Here is a 13,902-nt window from a genome sequence, read left to right on the forward strand (position 1 = left end):
GCGTGTTTAGTTCACGTTCAAATGTACGTAGATATAACAGCCTCATATACCTCAAATCTATTGGTCATGGATAAAACAATCATTAACGAACAAGTTTATATAAGATTTTTATAAGGTTTTTTTAACAAAATAAAATTTTACACAGAATCAGCGCATACATTATATTCAAAATCGGAGCAATTAATTTATCACCTTGATCCAATAGTGCTCTATTACACTGCCAAAAGAGCCTTGCCGAAGCTAAGAGAACAGGAATTGCGAGTGAAGTTCTAAAAGATAGCACATATGCTTGTCAACAAAGTCGTCATTATCAATTACATATTGTAATCATCAGCCTTTTATTTCAGTCCGACTTCACGTTTCAGCCTTAGTGCGACTATCGGTGGCCATAATGTACTTGTATAGGCATATGGTAATCAGCAAAAATTGTTTTTTGTGTTTTTTAATGAACTATTTTCTTTTTTTTGAACACATACTTAATGGTTCAACCCTTCCTGACGTATTGTTTAACGTGTTCTCAATCTAAAGATTCGGAAACCATTCACTATGTTTATAAACAAATACAGACGAAAGCGTGTTTTCTATGTGATACCACCTGGATACCAAATCAAGCATGTGATATACAAATTTCCGCCAGTTTGAACGAATTGGAAAAAGAAGCTAAACCCGAACATGTTCCTATGAGGTTGGCTACAAGGAAGGTAAACAATGCCATGCATAATTTTATCCATGGAAACATTGAGGAGGCTCTATCCACCATTGAATCGATTGACCGCCTAATTTTTGGTGCTTTCTAGGGTTGAGGTTCGCCTGTGTGCTCGAAATTGACGCTGAGTTAGAATGTGTATTTCTTTTGTTCGTGTAGCTCGTTAATTAAAAGCTTTTCAGTTTTACATCCGCCATTTAAGACATTAGGCATTACTTGCTTCGATCATCACGAAAGAGTGTGTGTGTACGCCCGGATTCGAACCTATACCACTACGTGTTCATAAATGTAGCAAGCAAATACGGGATTACGGAAATACCTACAGCTAACCAGTGCCGATGCAAGAATTCGTGCGGTAGCTGGTGCCTGCCAAAAAACGCAACCCTCTAAATGATCGTGTTGTCGTTGAATTGTTCACGCACATGCGTATATCTCTATACATGCATACAACATATATGTAAATATCTGTTTAGAGACCCTCACTGTGATTTAGTTCGGTGGAGACAATATTTTTCACTTATTATTAAATATACATTATTATTTCAATATAATTAAAATACAAAAGTTTGAAAAAGAGAAAACGCATTGTCAATTAAAGGATATTAAATATGAAGTACCTATATGCAGTATGCTAGTTTTTAAGTCTTACATGGAATTCTATACATAGTCTGGTGAAAAATACTTTTAATATCAAATATTCTGGTTCAGTAAATTCAATCACCATATGATACCAAAGGACAGCGTTGAAAAGCTTGTATATACATAACTTTTTGACCATAATAGCACTTCTCGTCTTGGGAGTGTACCCTGCGCTGGCACGTTTTTCGTGCCCTAGAAATGATATTCCCAAATTCTCCGTGCATGATCATTCCAAGCAAAGCACTTTTGAATACCCTCTGTACGTCTCACAAATAATATATTAGAAAATGGAAAAAAAATAAGCTTTATGTTTAGTTAATCAATATCTTTAATCTATATACAATTTATGAGTACTAATTAGGGCAGCAGTTTGGCTCGTTAGAAGCACTTATTGGTAGCACTCGTACTGAAAAAAATTATATTTAGTATCCAAAAGAATACCACGTTGAGGTATTCAAGTACCTGATTGTCACGAAACGGGCGTCATTGAAATTTGTTAGCTGGATTGGACATTAAAAACATATTCCATTTGCCGTTTTGTTTTAAGCGTCTAGTTTACTGCCATTGCTGTCCCATTAATAATTCAAGATCTACTGAAAAGTATAATTTACGTAACGAAGATCAATCATGCGGGTGCTGCATGTTGCTGAGAAGAATGATGCGGCAAAAAATATCGCTGCAATACTCTCTAATGGAACCCATCGCGTACGTGAAGGTACGTTTGAATTAAATAAAATATAAAGGCTTTCATGGGATGTATTCTTAAGTACAAATGTGTTCTTCAACTGGAAAATACTCTAACACTTGAGGTTATCTAAGTTCAAACATGGTAACAATTCTCCCTCCGGAAAGCCTACTAGTCGGTACATAGTAGCTATTGTTATTGTGCTGGATGAAAGCTTTCCATTTAGCCTCCCGACATCGCATTATGGAGTAGAATTTATTAGAAACAAGATTTTAACACATTATCAAAATATATACTGCAATAATGATGCTTTGCTAATCATCAGGATTATCCGTGTACAACAAGATCTACGAGTTTACGGGACGCTTTCGTGATGTGCACAATGCTGATATGCGAATGACGTCTGCGTCTGGTCACATTGTCAATTTTGCCTTTCCGGAAAGCTACAAGCACTGGTAAATTAAATAAAAGTTAAAATCAATAGGTGATATTCATATGAAGGAATGTGTGTCGTTCCATCTTTAAAGATTTCTCTCGAATTCTTCTGGACCACCAAAATATATTTTCAATTATATTTAGACATATGCCAAATTATACCGTGGAATAAATTAGTCTTTGTTGAAGCACAAATTTTAGAAATAAGTCCGTTTGTGTTATATATCCATGCTTATTTTTGCAGGGAAAGTGTTGACCCAGTGGCGCTGTTCGATGCTCCGGTTGTGCAGCGCTGTGAAACGGAAACCGCAGAACAAATTAAGCGGACTCTTGAAAGGGAAGTTAGTGGGTGTGACCATCTCGTACTGTGGACCGACTGTGATCGCGAAGGAGAGGCGATTGGATTCGAAATTATCGACATCTGTCGTGCTATTAAACTACAAATTAAAGGTAACTTACATTCCTTGGAAGGGTGGCACTGTGTTAATCGGGCTTCCATTTACTTAATCAAGTGTGAATGCGTTAAAAGGAGGTGTTTTAGGTAGCGTGAGACGATGCGGTTTCTCATAAATGTAGCCAGATAATGTAACACTTAGACACCAGAAAACAGACAAACCATTTTGGTTTTATTATTTACCATATTTATTGCCGCTCCTGATGCTTGCTGGGCAATGCGGTCCGTTTTTCGTCCGTGTAGTTCTATTAGATATCGCCCCAAAAACGATTTGACTTACGTTCATCTTTTAGATGTCGCCTGGCTACCAACGTATGCCGCAGTGTCTCGGGAGGAAAGCCATCAGCTTTAGCCTCAATCCGGCCGATTCGAACCTAGGATAAAAAAAAAAAAAAAAAAAAAACATGTAGTTATATTGAATAGGTTTTTTTTTAAAAAAAAAAATCATATTTTTCTGCACGCTGCATAAGCGCATCGTAGGTTTTATTCCTAGCCATCTTAGGCCACAGTATGTAATTGCCAATACCGCCTAACACTGGACAAAAATAAAACTTCGGTCCATAAATCTACGCATCTCACATTAGCGTATCACTATGACCTCTCCCATAATGACCGCTTCTAATAATGTTAGGTGCGGAACGTCGTCTTCTATACCTAGCGAACCGTAGTTTACCGGTTTTGGGCGTACTTTGCGTAATACCAACTGGATCGTATGTGTCCATAAACAGACGCCAATTTTTAAGCTCGTAAGCCTGATATTAACAAAAACAGATAAGTGTGAATAAAATTTATAAAATATTCAATAGCTTAATGAAAGTATGGTCTTTTGGGTTTGCGCTTATTGTACTAGTCTGGCGTGCTAAATTCTCTGAAATCACACGGCCTTCAATACAACGCGCAATGGCCACCTTGGGTCAACCCGACGCCAACCTTAACAACGCTGTCCTCGTCCGCGCAGAACTCGACCTTCGTATTGGTTAGTATAAGGCTAATGAAATAACCTAGCTTCTTTTTTAATTAATTTCGTACCGATATTCTGTTGTATAGAAACGCGTCTTAGCATGAAATGCCAAAAGGTTTTGCTTCGTATAGTCTGACTCATAACCCTGAAATTTAGCTCATGAAACTCAACCTTACAATTCAGTGCCCGTAATAATGGGCATAAGTCTTACGTTCTCTAGTTGGGCACTACGTAATTATGATATGTAAAGAATTAAGGATACTTTTTCAAATTTACTGTGTTTATGACCTCTTCAATCCATGTTGTATCTATAAAAAGGGAGCATTGCCTGTCGGCACTCTTAACGTGAACAAATTCTTCTGATTAGGTTAGATAGATAAAATATCTGTTTTCCTATTGAAATTCAACACAATGGTCTATCAAGGTCAGCACTGTTTTGTGCGACCAGTTATAGAACGAGAAACTTTCTTGCGTCACCCCTTAATTTCTGGTATTTGCATAATAATACACTCAGTGAGATCTAAACGCAGTTTGTTCGGACACACGAAGAGAAAGATTAATCTCAATGTGGCCAAGTATAACTACTTTCCCAGCTGATTTGATGATCTGACCCAACTTCGGGAGGCTTAGGAGGTACTTGAGTAACCTACCTGGGCGTGGATGACCGTTCCCTGATCTCCACCAGAACATCTTTGCGTGATGATGCCATCCGGGCATTAATCGATAGATACTTCAACATGACCTCAGTGATGCTGTTTGTCAATAATTGGCTTTATAGGTGACACACTTGTCACGGACACGACTAATCTCTAAATTCGACTACACTTCAGTACTACCGAAGTTGTTAACGAAATAGCTTAATCTTTGCTCAACATATCATCCCTATCAGTAGAATTAAACAGATGTTACTTTACGTATTACTTGGTGGCTAGCTTTGCTAAATGTTTCAAAATCGGCAGCAGCAATGGGCACTCAATCAAGAGAGACCTACTTCTTTTTCTATCATATATATTCGCCTGGGCCTGGTAAAGAGAGACGCTTGTGTTTGGTTGATTGCGGATCATTTCCACGGCACTCGATACTTTATAGCACATTAGTTAGGGCACTTCACAATGCTCATATCATTACATACAAGGCCGAAAACCCACTACCTTGCATCAAGGTTACGGTCGCCCTTTGAATGGAATTATTTTGATGTGCTGTCACTGAGACGGCAACCTTGCTTCGGATGGTACTTCAATTAAATCTGATGTTTAATTCTATGTCACTCATAGCACTTTCTAATTAGATTATGTTATTTCAACGGCGAAAAACAGATTACAAAATATGATGCCCGTCAACATGTTCCTACTAGCATATGGAATATCAGATACTCCGGAACTTCTAACTGTAGCTCCTCTAACGGATGCAACAGATTGTCTACGTGAAGAGTCTAATGATTCTAGAACCGAAGGTTACCCTCCTCAACCGCTCTTATTTTTGATATGGATGCGTGAAGTGGTTCCAAGGCGGAGAACATTAACAGCTGTTGATTGTAAAGAGCCCGACATTTTAGTTTTTTATTAGCCTGGGCATGAAGTATTAAATAGACATTTCAAACGACTGCAAAACAAGGTTTTATGAATAATTGTACTACACCACCAAACAATCACCAACTATCGCGTACCGATGGACCTAATGGCATTACCTGGTATCCCAACATCTTTGCAGCTTGGCATGCTCTGACTGTGGCGACAATTATCTATTTTGCATGAGTATTTGATGAAATGAAATAAATGTCTACATAACCTGTGTAAAATATAGAAAATTGATTTAGCTTTAGTATAGTTAAACGTGGATTTACTTTCTAAAAGCCTATTTTCTCTCAGGAGCGGCTTTTACCCGTTTACAGACCCTTCGTGTAGGCCGTCAGTATGTATCGACAAATGGCAAAGTCTTAAGCTACGGAAGTTGTCAATTTCCAACTCTTGGGTTCGTCGTTGAAAGGTAAATGAAATAAAGTACTTTTTTTCTACTTAAACTTCTTTATAGTCAAAATCGTTCTAATTAATTGATGACTGTTTCCTTATGAAAACATCTATCTACAATTTGTAGTGATATTAATACTAATCTAATTTTTGTGTTTGGCACTCTTTGATGATCGTTTAAGACTTATTGAAGTTGGAAAATATTAGGAAGTTATTACAGTTATTGTTGTATTTATTCTTAAATTTTCGTCGGTTATCTCTGCTGCACAGGTATAAGGAAATCGATCGTTTCGAAGCTGAAACATTTTATAAGATCGAGATGACTCACGAAAAAGATAACATTCACGCTGAGTTCAATTGGCGAAGGGGACGAATATTTAATCACGCCGTTTGTTTTGTGTTATACGAAAAAATGCAAGAGGTAAGGTTGTTTGCGGTAAACATTGAGCAGCATGGTCATGGTGAACTAATGAGCAATCTCTGGTAATAGGTCATTGCATTCACAATGATTTTACCTGTAGTGCAAAACATATTGATCAGTTCGATCGGTCTCCACCATTGTTAATCAACTCTATGCAAAGAAATTTTATTTTTTAATTGTTTTTCTTTGAAAATGACCAAAAATATTGTAACAGTCATTCAAATTCTAATGTACACGTATAGCAGTAATTTTATGGTGAATTCATTTCAATCTTCGATTTATTTATCTTCGTCTTCTTTAACAAGTTTTAGACTTCGAATTGGTAATTTATTTTCTAGCGACCGGAGGCTCGAGTTCAGAGGATTACATCAAAGCCTAAATCTAAATGTCGGCCTCAGCCAATGGATACCATCACCTTAGAAAAACTTGCCTCTCGCAAACTTCGGATAACGGCAAAAGAAGCCCTCAAACACGCCGAAGCTCTTTACACTGCTGGTACGTAGATGTGCGCACTGACAGGTGCCCGTACAGATAGGGTTTTCCATTGATCTTTAAGAGTTTACGTATACATAACTTTTTCAGATCTTTTGCTCTATCTTAGAAGATGCAGCTAAAATCTAAGAAATACATATTTTTTTTCCGAGACTGCTTTTTTTCAGCACCCCATACGTTGAAAATCATGTGAGTTCACATGCTAGCTAAATTATATTGCCTTATACTAATTGCCGTTCACAAATCTGTTGCTTCTAGGTCTCATCAGTTATCCTCGTACGGATACTAATAAATTTCCGCCTGAGTTTCAGCTTGCATCTCTTGTAGAAGCCCAAACCGCAAGTCCTCAGTGGGGCGATTTCGCCCAAAAAATTATGAACGGTATTGCTAGATATACTATTTCCTTTCGTTCTTACTTTACGAATAAATCTCTTAAACAGAATATATTTCCCAATAACCGATGCTTGCTAGTATTTCGCCATTGCCTTCAAGTATTATTAATCTGATTCCAGGCAGGAATCAGTGAAGCGTTGTAATCGACGGAAATGCGTCACTGTTTGAAATTGATGATGGTATCAGCTAAGTCTTTGGTTATATAGAACAGTTAATCGTTGAAGCCAAAGTATTTACATCCTGAGTGCGAGTTAAACCTGTGCCACATTCGTTTTGCTAGAGTTTTCACTTAGTCACGTTCTTGTTCTGCAATGGTAAACGATTTTGTTGATATTCAGGCTTATGATAACAAGTGATCCAGCTGCTTCAATCTCTCTATATTGATATAAAAAAAAAAACTGTATCAACGTTGTTGAGCTTCTTGCACCTCTAGTTACGACTGTGTCTAGCAACTTCAAAGTGATTATGAAAACTAATATTCGGATTATATATATCTTTTTTTTAATTGTGTTCAAATTATTTATTGTTCAAAGAGTGGGGTGGACCACACCCCCGCAACGGCAACAAATTCGACCAGGCTCATCCTCCTATCCATCCAACTAAATATGCCAACATCAACCTTCAGGTACATCAACTCACCAGATGCACAAGATTAAATTTATTAGGAAATTCATCGGTAAAATGACTTTAAATGTTCATCCAATAGGCACATAGCGTGTTCTCATAACCTCGTCATCTTAGTTCGAAAGAAAAGTTCTAATAAATTTACTAACTGTTTGCATAGCATATTTTTTCGTTATCTACAACTGTTAAGTTGCTCCTTTAATCAAAAATCATAGCACATTTGTATCGAAATCTATTGTGTATTACTTTGTGAATACTGGTCTATATTCTCGGCAGGATAATAAAGGCAAGGTATATGAACTGGTAGTTCGTCACTTTTTGGCTTGTGTATCGGAAGATGCACGAGGTCAGGAAACTCAGGTAGAAGTTACCGTCGACGAGGAGCATTTTTCACTCAACGGATTACAGGTTCTTCAACGAAATTACTTAGAAGTGTACCCTTACGAAAAATGGTCATCCAAGGAAATACCAGTGTACAATGAACAAGAGAGATTTCTACCTTCTGGTCTATTCGTAAGTATGGAAAATAATAATTTTTCTAGTAACACACACAACAGCGAGTATCAATGATACAGTTATGGAAGGCTATGGAAGTAGTAACCTAGTAGCTTTTAGAGTAAATTTTTTTATTCATACAAAGTACAGCATAATTACATAGAATGAACTGCTCCTGCTACTGGTCAAGAAAGCAAATTGTCAGCAGTGTTAAGATTGGCTACTTCTGGATACTTGATTTGGAGAGAAATGTTGTAAAGATGCTGTGTTTTAACTGCCTATAATAATTTCCTATTGATTTTGTAACGAGCGTGAAGTAAATAGTCGCTAAGTTGCACAATTCAGCCTACATATGGTAGATTTGCATATACACAGAAGGCGGGCTCATCAGTAAACTTTCGTGGCTTGTTGATTTAATTGCTGGTCTGTAATAGTCGTTGTATTTGGTAATATAGTTTTCCGTCTTTAGATACGTGAGGGCCAGACAAGCGCCCCGAATCTTTTAACTGAAGCCGATCTCATTGCGCTAATGGAAAAACATGGCATCGGGACAGATGCAACGCATGCTGAACATATCGAGAAGGTCAAAGATAGAGAATATATTGGACTCTGCGACGAGGTAGGCAAAGACGCGCATCATATACACGACATGAGCATTTATGACTGTATTACCAGGAATATAAATTCATTTTCGTCTAATATAATATGAATCTAACAGCAATATTAAAAAATCAGCCGCCTGCCCTAAAACGTATTTTATTTGCTAAATACAGTAATAAGCATTTCATAAGATTAAGATGTGTTAACATAAAGTCGATGCTCGCTATTTTATGAGTAATAAACGGGGCGTTGATATGCTATGTATGCAGTCGCATCTTGTACCTGGCTTAATTGGAATGGGTTTGGTCGAAGGCTATGACAATATGGGTTTCGAGATGAGTAAACCGAAACTACGGGCAGCGCTCGAGCGAGACCTTCAGAGAATTTGCGATGGGACAATAGATCATCAGGTTGTTCTCCGCGGGCAAATTGAAGCTTATCGTCGAGTGTTTGTTAATGCCGTTCAGCAGCTTAACAAACTCAGCGAAGCATTCGCAAAATTTTTAGGGGTAAGTTTAATATGACGATTACGTTTGTTGGTCTTAGACACTCTCGGATGGTCCCACCTCAGTTTTTATATTTTGTTATTACGTTTCTTCGAGCAAACAAGTAAAATATCATCATAAGTCAGAAAATCATAGATCAAGTGTTAAATGATAAAAAAAATGTTAAATTAAAATACTCTAACTATCATAATAGTAATAATTATTTATCTTTTTAAAGAAATAAATATTTACTTTTTCACCCATGCCTCGTAAATTGAAAGGCTCATGGCAGCCGAGCATGCAAAGACCTTCCTTTTTTTACCTTGGAGCGAATCACATTCACAGAAACGTTTTACAATAACAACCACTGACATGTCCAGACATTACCGAAACTAAAGTTTCGGTGGGTCGACTACTAACCTTAATAAACAATTTAGAATAACTTATGAAAGGATTTTAGGAAACTGGTTCGATGCATCCAAAAACTTCTGAATGTTGCTTGGGCTTAAAGGGGCGAAGGAGAAAAATGGAGAGCTTGTTCTGTCCAGAGGACGTGCTCTATTCTCTGGAAGTAGCATCATTGGGCTTCTTTTTTTTTCAGCAGTAATTGGAACACAGTCTGGCTCTCGTGGCTGCCCCTCATTATCATAATATGTGCGGTTTGTGGTCCAAATGAGGTGATGGGGTCATACTTGACTGTTTGGCTTCACCAGAACAAAGTCAGATCCTACATAGTTTTCGGAGAGACCTCCCTTTCCCGCAATCGCTTCGCTGGCAGCTCGCTTTGGAATAGAGATGCTATTGTCCAGACTTAAACAACAATCAAGCCAATCGATTCTTTTATGTTTCAAGCTGCTACTGAAAATTTAGCTTAGCTTCATTCAAAAAGTTACCCGATACGTACCGTCAGTGAAATGAGGGATATGGTATTGCGCACATTAACCGAGGAAGCTTTCAGCATGCAAATTGATTCAAAAAGAGCTCAATATATTTGCTGGTTTTTACAAGTGCGTAGAGAACTGTGCTACCCACCATTATGTAAGCTAACGGCATTTTCATTTGTTACGAATTTTGTCGTATTGGGTGACGTCTTGTTAGGAGAATCCTTTGGAAGGGGTTCATCACGACGTGCCTACCATTCAGGACGCAATACCCTGTCCCCAGCTCTGCGTCAACGGGCGAATGGTTCTGAGGAGAAATCGAGCTCGCGATAAATGGTTCCTATTTGCAGCCTGCTGTCAGGTTTGTCACAATAAAATACCTTGTGCTATTTCGATGGTAACTATTGCCATTTAAATCTAGCCAACAATGTTTCTCTCCGTACTTAGCCACAGATTAGAATAACGAGTAGTGAGACCTGGCAAGCTTCTATGTTATTCTATGTACATTTTATTTAGTAAGTGATACTAGGAATCTAATTCGTGACTGATTTTGGTTTTTAGGACATTTATTAATATCGAATAAGCGTTCAACTATGATTATTTCAGACAATGATGTGGATGCCCAGCGAAAGCCTTCTTGGATGTGAGGTGTCTGAAGAATTGTGTGACTTGAGCTGTAATAATACCACGCACAAAATATGCTTTAAACTACAGCCGGGGTTAGTTAAATATTTTTTGCTACCACAGTTCTTCCTGTGTGAGCGTTATGAAATGGTACCTGTACCTGGTACAGCAGCTCAAAGCGCTTTTCGATCCACTGGCTGCTGACTTGAGTCGGTCAAAATATTTTAATTTGTTTATTTCGGGTGTGAATTGAAATGCTTTAGGAAAATTCTATTGACTTCGCGGCTCTATTTAAATGTTTTGGGTTTGTAGACTCTGAAATATTATAACAGAGCCGAATGCTATGTTATATATACTGAGTCGGCTGTGGATCGAAGTGGCTACCATTGGTAAGAGCGATATTAATCATCACAATTTCAACCAAACAGGATATCTACAAAGAAATTGATATATCTAAGTTGTTGATGGTTTCGACTTCAGTAAATTCACGCAACTACCTCGAATGTACGTCGCCTGCGTCGTCTGTGATCCAGACCCTCGGAACCTTTTCAATCTCCGTTTTGTTCAGGGAACTTCTCCTGGCACACATAGCAACAACGGCCGTCAAAATGGCGCTGCCAGCCATAACAGGTACTTGTTTATTCGGGAACTCTTTGTCTGCGTTTTAACTCAGTGCCATACTTGCGCTTTCATAGAATAGTACATGTTAAACATCACCAAGTAAATGTTATTTTTGGTTTACCTGCCAGACAATGTTAAAGACGCGACCTATGGCTATTGCAACCAATGGTATGGGTATCCAGCGCAAGTAGTTCTGTAACGTATAATAGAGGAACTATGTTGCTTAGGTCTGCGAGAAGCTTTTTCAAAAAAAGCAAACAAAGGAAATTGTTAGAAGTTTAATATTTTGAAAAACAGAAGGGCACTGGATTCCATCAGCACCCGGAAACCCGTTCAAGTGATACTACAGCTCTTCTCTCACTTGAGATCGACAAAATGTTTGCGCGCAGTATAATTAAACTGCACACGAAATAATCTGGCAGAAACTTTGTAGGTACATGAACCTAAATACGTTTTGGATATTATTAGCGTAGCCAGCGCAAACGATTTCTGCTCCCATATGCAGTTTTTTTAAACCCTATGCCATATGCTTTAGTATATGTGCACCAACACCTGACATGAGAAGGTCCGTCGTTGCTGTAGGCTGGTTTGAAGAAAGATGTTCTTCGACATTTATGGGTAAACAAATGTTTCAAGTTTTACCTACAGTACCTAAGCTACAAGCATTGCTTCAGACAGCTGTCTTCTATCACGAAACGAAGCGTGTATACGCCCAAATTCTAATCTAGACCACTATGTGCCCTTAGGTTTAATAGGTATTTAAGGGTAAAAAGAGGCGGATATTGTGTACGCGTGATGCTGCTTCTTACTACACAGATAGTAACAGCTACTTGGTCCTGATATTTACTTTGAAATAAATGCCTTGTTTACGTAAAGATCGCTTATGGTATATCAAATCCGAAAAATGTCCACGTTCTTGTACAGCTAACGCGAATTGAGGTTTTCACGCAAATGGGGTACCGCTGCGAAAACTCTTGTTGTTAATCGTGTTTGTATATCGTTGTCAATTGCGGCATATTTTTTGGACACTAAATATCAATTTCTCTCTCTTCAGTAATATGGCGGTGGACCAGTGGTCTGAACAAAAAATCGGCTCTACTGTAGCCGACTACTAGGAAATAACTTTTATTATCCATTAGTAATGAAACGACTAATAAAGTTTCCTTTTATGTTAACCTGCTCTAGGGGTAACCGTGTAGCCGGAAGTTCTGGTAGGGCTCGTGGAACCGGGAGAAGGGGCGCACCTCGAAATTGTGGAGCCTGTGGAAGGTCCGGACATCGTAGAACTACTTGCCCCAACAACGGTGGCAGAGCATAATGTACACTAGTGTTAAGCTGTTCTAAATAGTTTTAATGTTTACTTTGCCGACTTTATTTTTATACGGTAGACACACGTTTTCCAAAAAGACTCAGCTACGTCTATTGAGACATGACATAATATAAGCGTACATACGTATATATATATAGACATGTAAGCGAACCTCATGTGGTCTCAATCATTAATTTCTTATTTACCTGAGATAGAATCAATTTAAGAAACTCTACATTGTTGCTCAACTGTTGTCCTGGCTGTACTATATTCTATACCGATATTTTAAATATACAGAAAGACCTTGTAGACATATTATTACGTTTATATAGTAATCTTGTACAACTCACCGATGTTAAGATCAATTGAAGTGACCCAATTAAAGGTGACAGGTCGTGGTACATTGTTCTCCATCTCACTACAAATACTAGAAAAAGTATATCCTTCTTAAAAAAAAAGTTTCTTTTACGGCTGCGTATCAAATAAGAGTTCAAATTTTGGGTTGCGTTATGCTCCATACCGTACTCATATTCACTGGTATATACCTATTATTGTGAGAATCTTTTGTGAGATGGGTAGCATTATGTTCGATTTACACGCGCCCCGAGCATCGCGCCAGGGTTAAATTAACTTCGTTCGTGAAGTCTAAATGGCAGCTCATACAGTGGTAATAACCTTATTGGTCGTGATTTAAGCTAAATCATGATCACCTTAAGAAATTGTTGAGTGTCTAACCTACGCCTGGAATATTCAGCATATTAATTTTTTGGGACCATATTCTAGATTGGACACAAGCATTTCTAGTGTTGCGTCAAGCAGGCCCAGTGCTTTGTAATATTCTCACATTATATGCATAAAGTCTAAGAAATCGTTTAAGAGACGCAGTCAAATATCTTCTACTCAGAACCACTGCAGATTTTTCAGTGGTCCGTTATATTAAGGAATGTAACGGGTACTAAGTATTTTAACTTTTGTAAATGTTTTAAATGCACAATATACGAATCGTAGAAATATAAATGTCCCTTTGTTAAAAAAAAAAACAGACCAGAGTGTTTGTAGACTTTGTTAAATATTTTTTCGATTAACAAACTTCTTGGGCATCTTGGGCGA

General features: G+C 37.9%; 1 protein-coding gene across 5 annotated transcripts; it reads left to right on the forward strand.

Moving 5' to 3' along the window:
• Positions 1–562: 562 nt before the first annotated feature.
• Top3alpha (topoisomerase 3-alpha) lies at positions 563–13,836 on the forward strand. Of its 5 annotated transcripts, XM_022810392.2 has the most exons (18): positions 577–701; positions 866–1,163; positions 1,893–2,060; positions 2,356–2,485; positions 2,710–2,915; positions 3,770–3,895; positions 5,749–5,866; positions 6,118–6,268; positions 6,607–6,763; positions 7,019–7,141; positions 7,687–7,778; positions 8,054–8,290; positions 8,742–8,891; positions 9,142–9,381; positions 10,456–10,599; positions 10,845–10,957; positions 11,343–11,492; positions 12,669–13,836. In XM_022810392.2, exons 3-18 carry the CDS (start codon positions 1,973–1,975, stop codon positions 12,799–12,801), a joined length of 2,358 nt encoding a protein of 785 aa, XP_022666127.1. In that variant the 5' UTR covers positions 577–701; positions 866–1,163; positions 1,893–1,972; the 3' UTR covers positions 12,802–13,836. The 5 variants fall into 5 exon arrangements, with proteins under 5 accessions (XP_022666125.1, XP_022666128.1, XP_022666127.1 ...); XM_022810390.2 differs by lacking the exon at positions 866–1,163 and having other exon boundaries at positions 563–701; XM_022810393.2 differs by lacking the exon at positions 866–1,163 and having other exon boundaries at positions 573–701; positions 1,900–2,060.
• The last annotated feature ends 66 nt before the right edge of the window (positions 13,837–13,902 follow it).

Source organism: Varroa destructor, unplaced genomic scaffold (genome assembly GCF_002443255.2).
Source record: "Varroa destructor unplaced genomic scaffold, Vdes_3.0 BEIS01000006.1, whole genome shotgun sequence".
NCBI lineage: Eukaryota > Metazoa > Arthropoda > Arachnida > Mesostigmata > Varroidae > Varroa > Varroa destructor.

What these genes read in the sequence shown, in the direction of transcription:
- Top3alpha (XM_022810390.2), top strand. Translation starts at nt 1,973, where the DNA reads ATGCGGGTGCTGCATGTTGCTGAGAAGAATGATGCGGCAAAAAATATC. An exon ending in TATACGAAAAAATGCAAGAG is followed by an intron (nt 6,269 to 6,606) that starts GTAAGGTTGTTT and finishes TTTATTTTCTAG; the next exon opens with CGACCGGAGGCTCGAGTTCA. An exon ending in TGCTTTAAACTACAGCCGGG is followed by an intron (nt 10,958 to 11,342) that starts GTTAGTTAAATA and finishes TTTCGACTTCAG; the next exon opens with TAAATTCACGCAACTACCTC.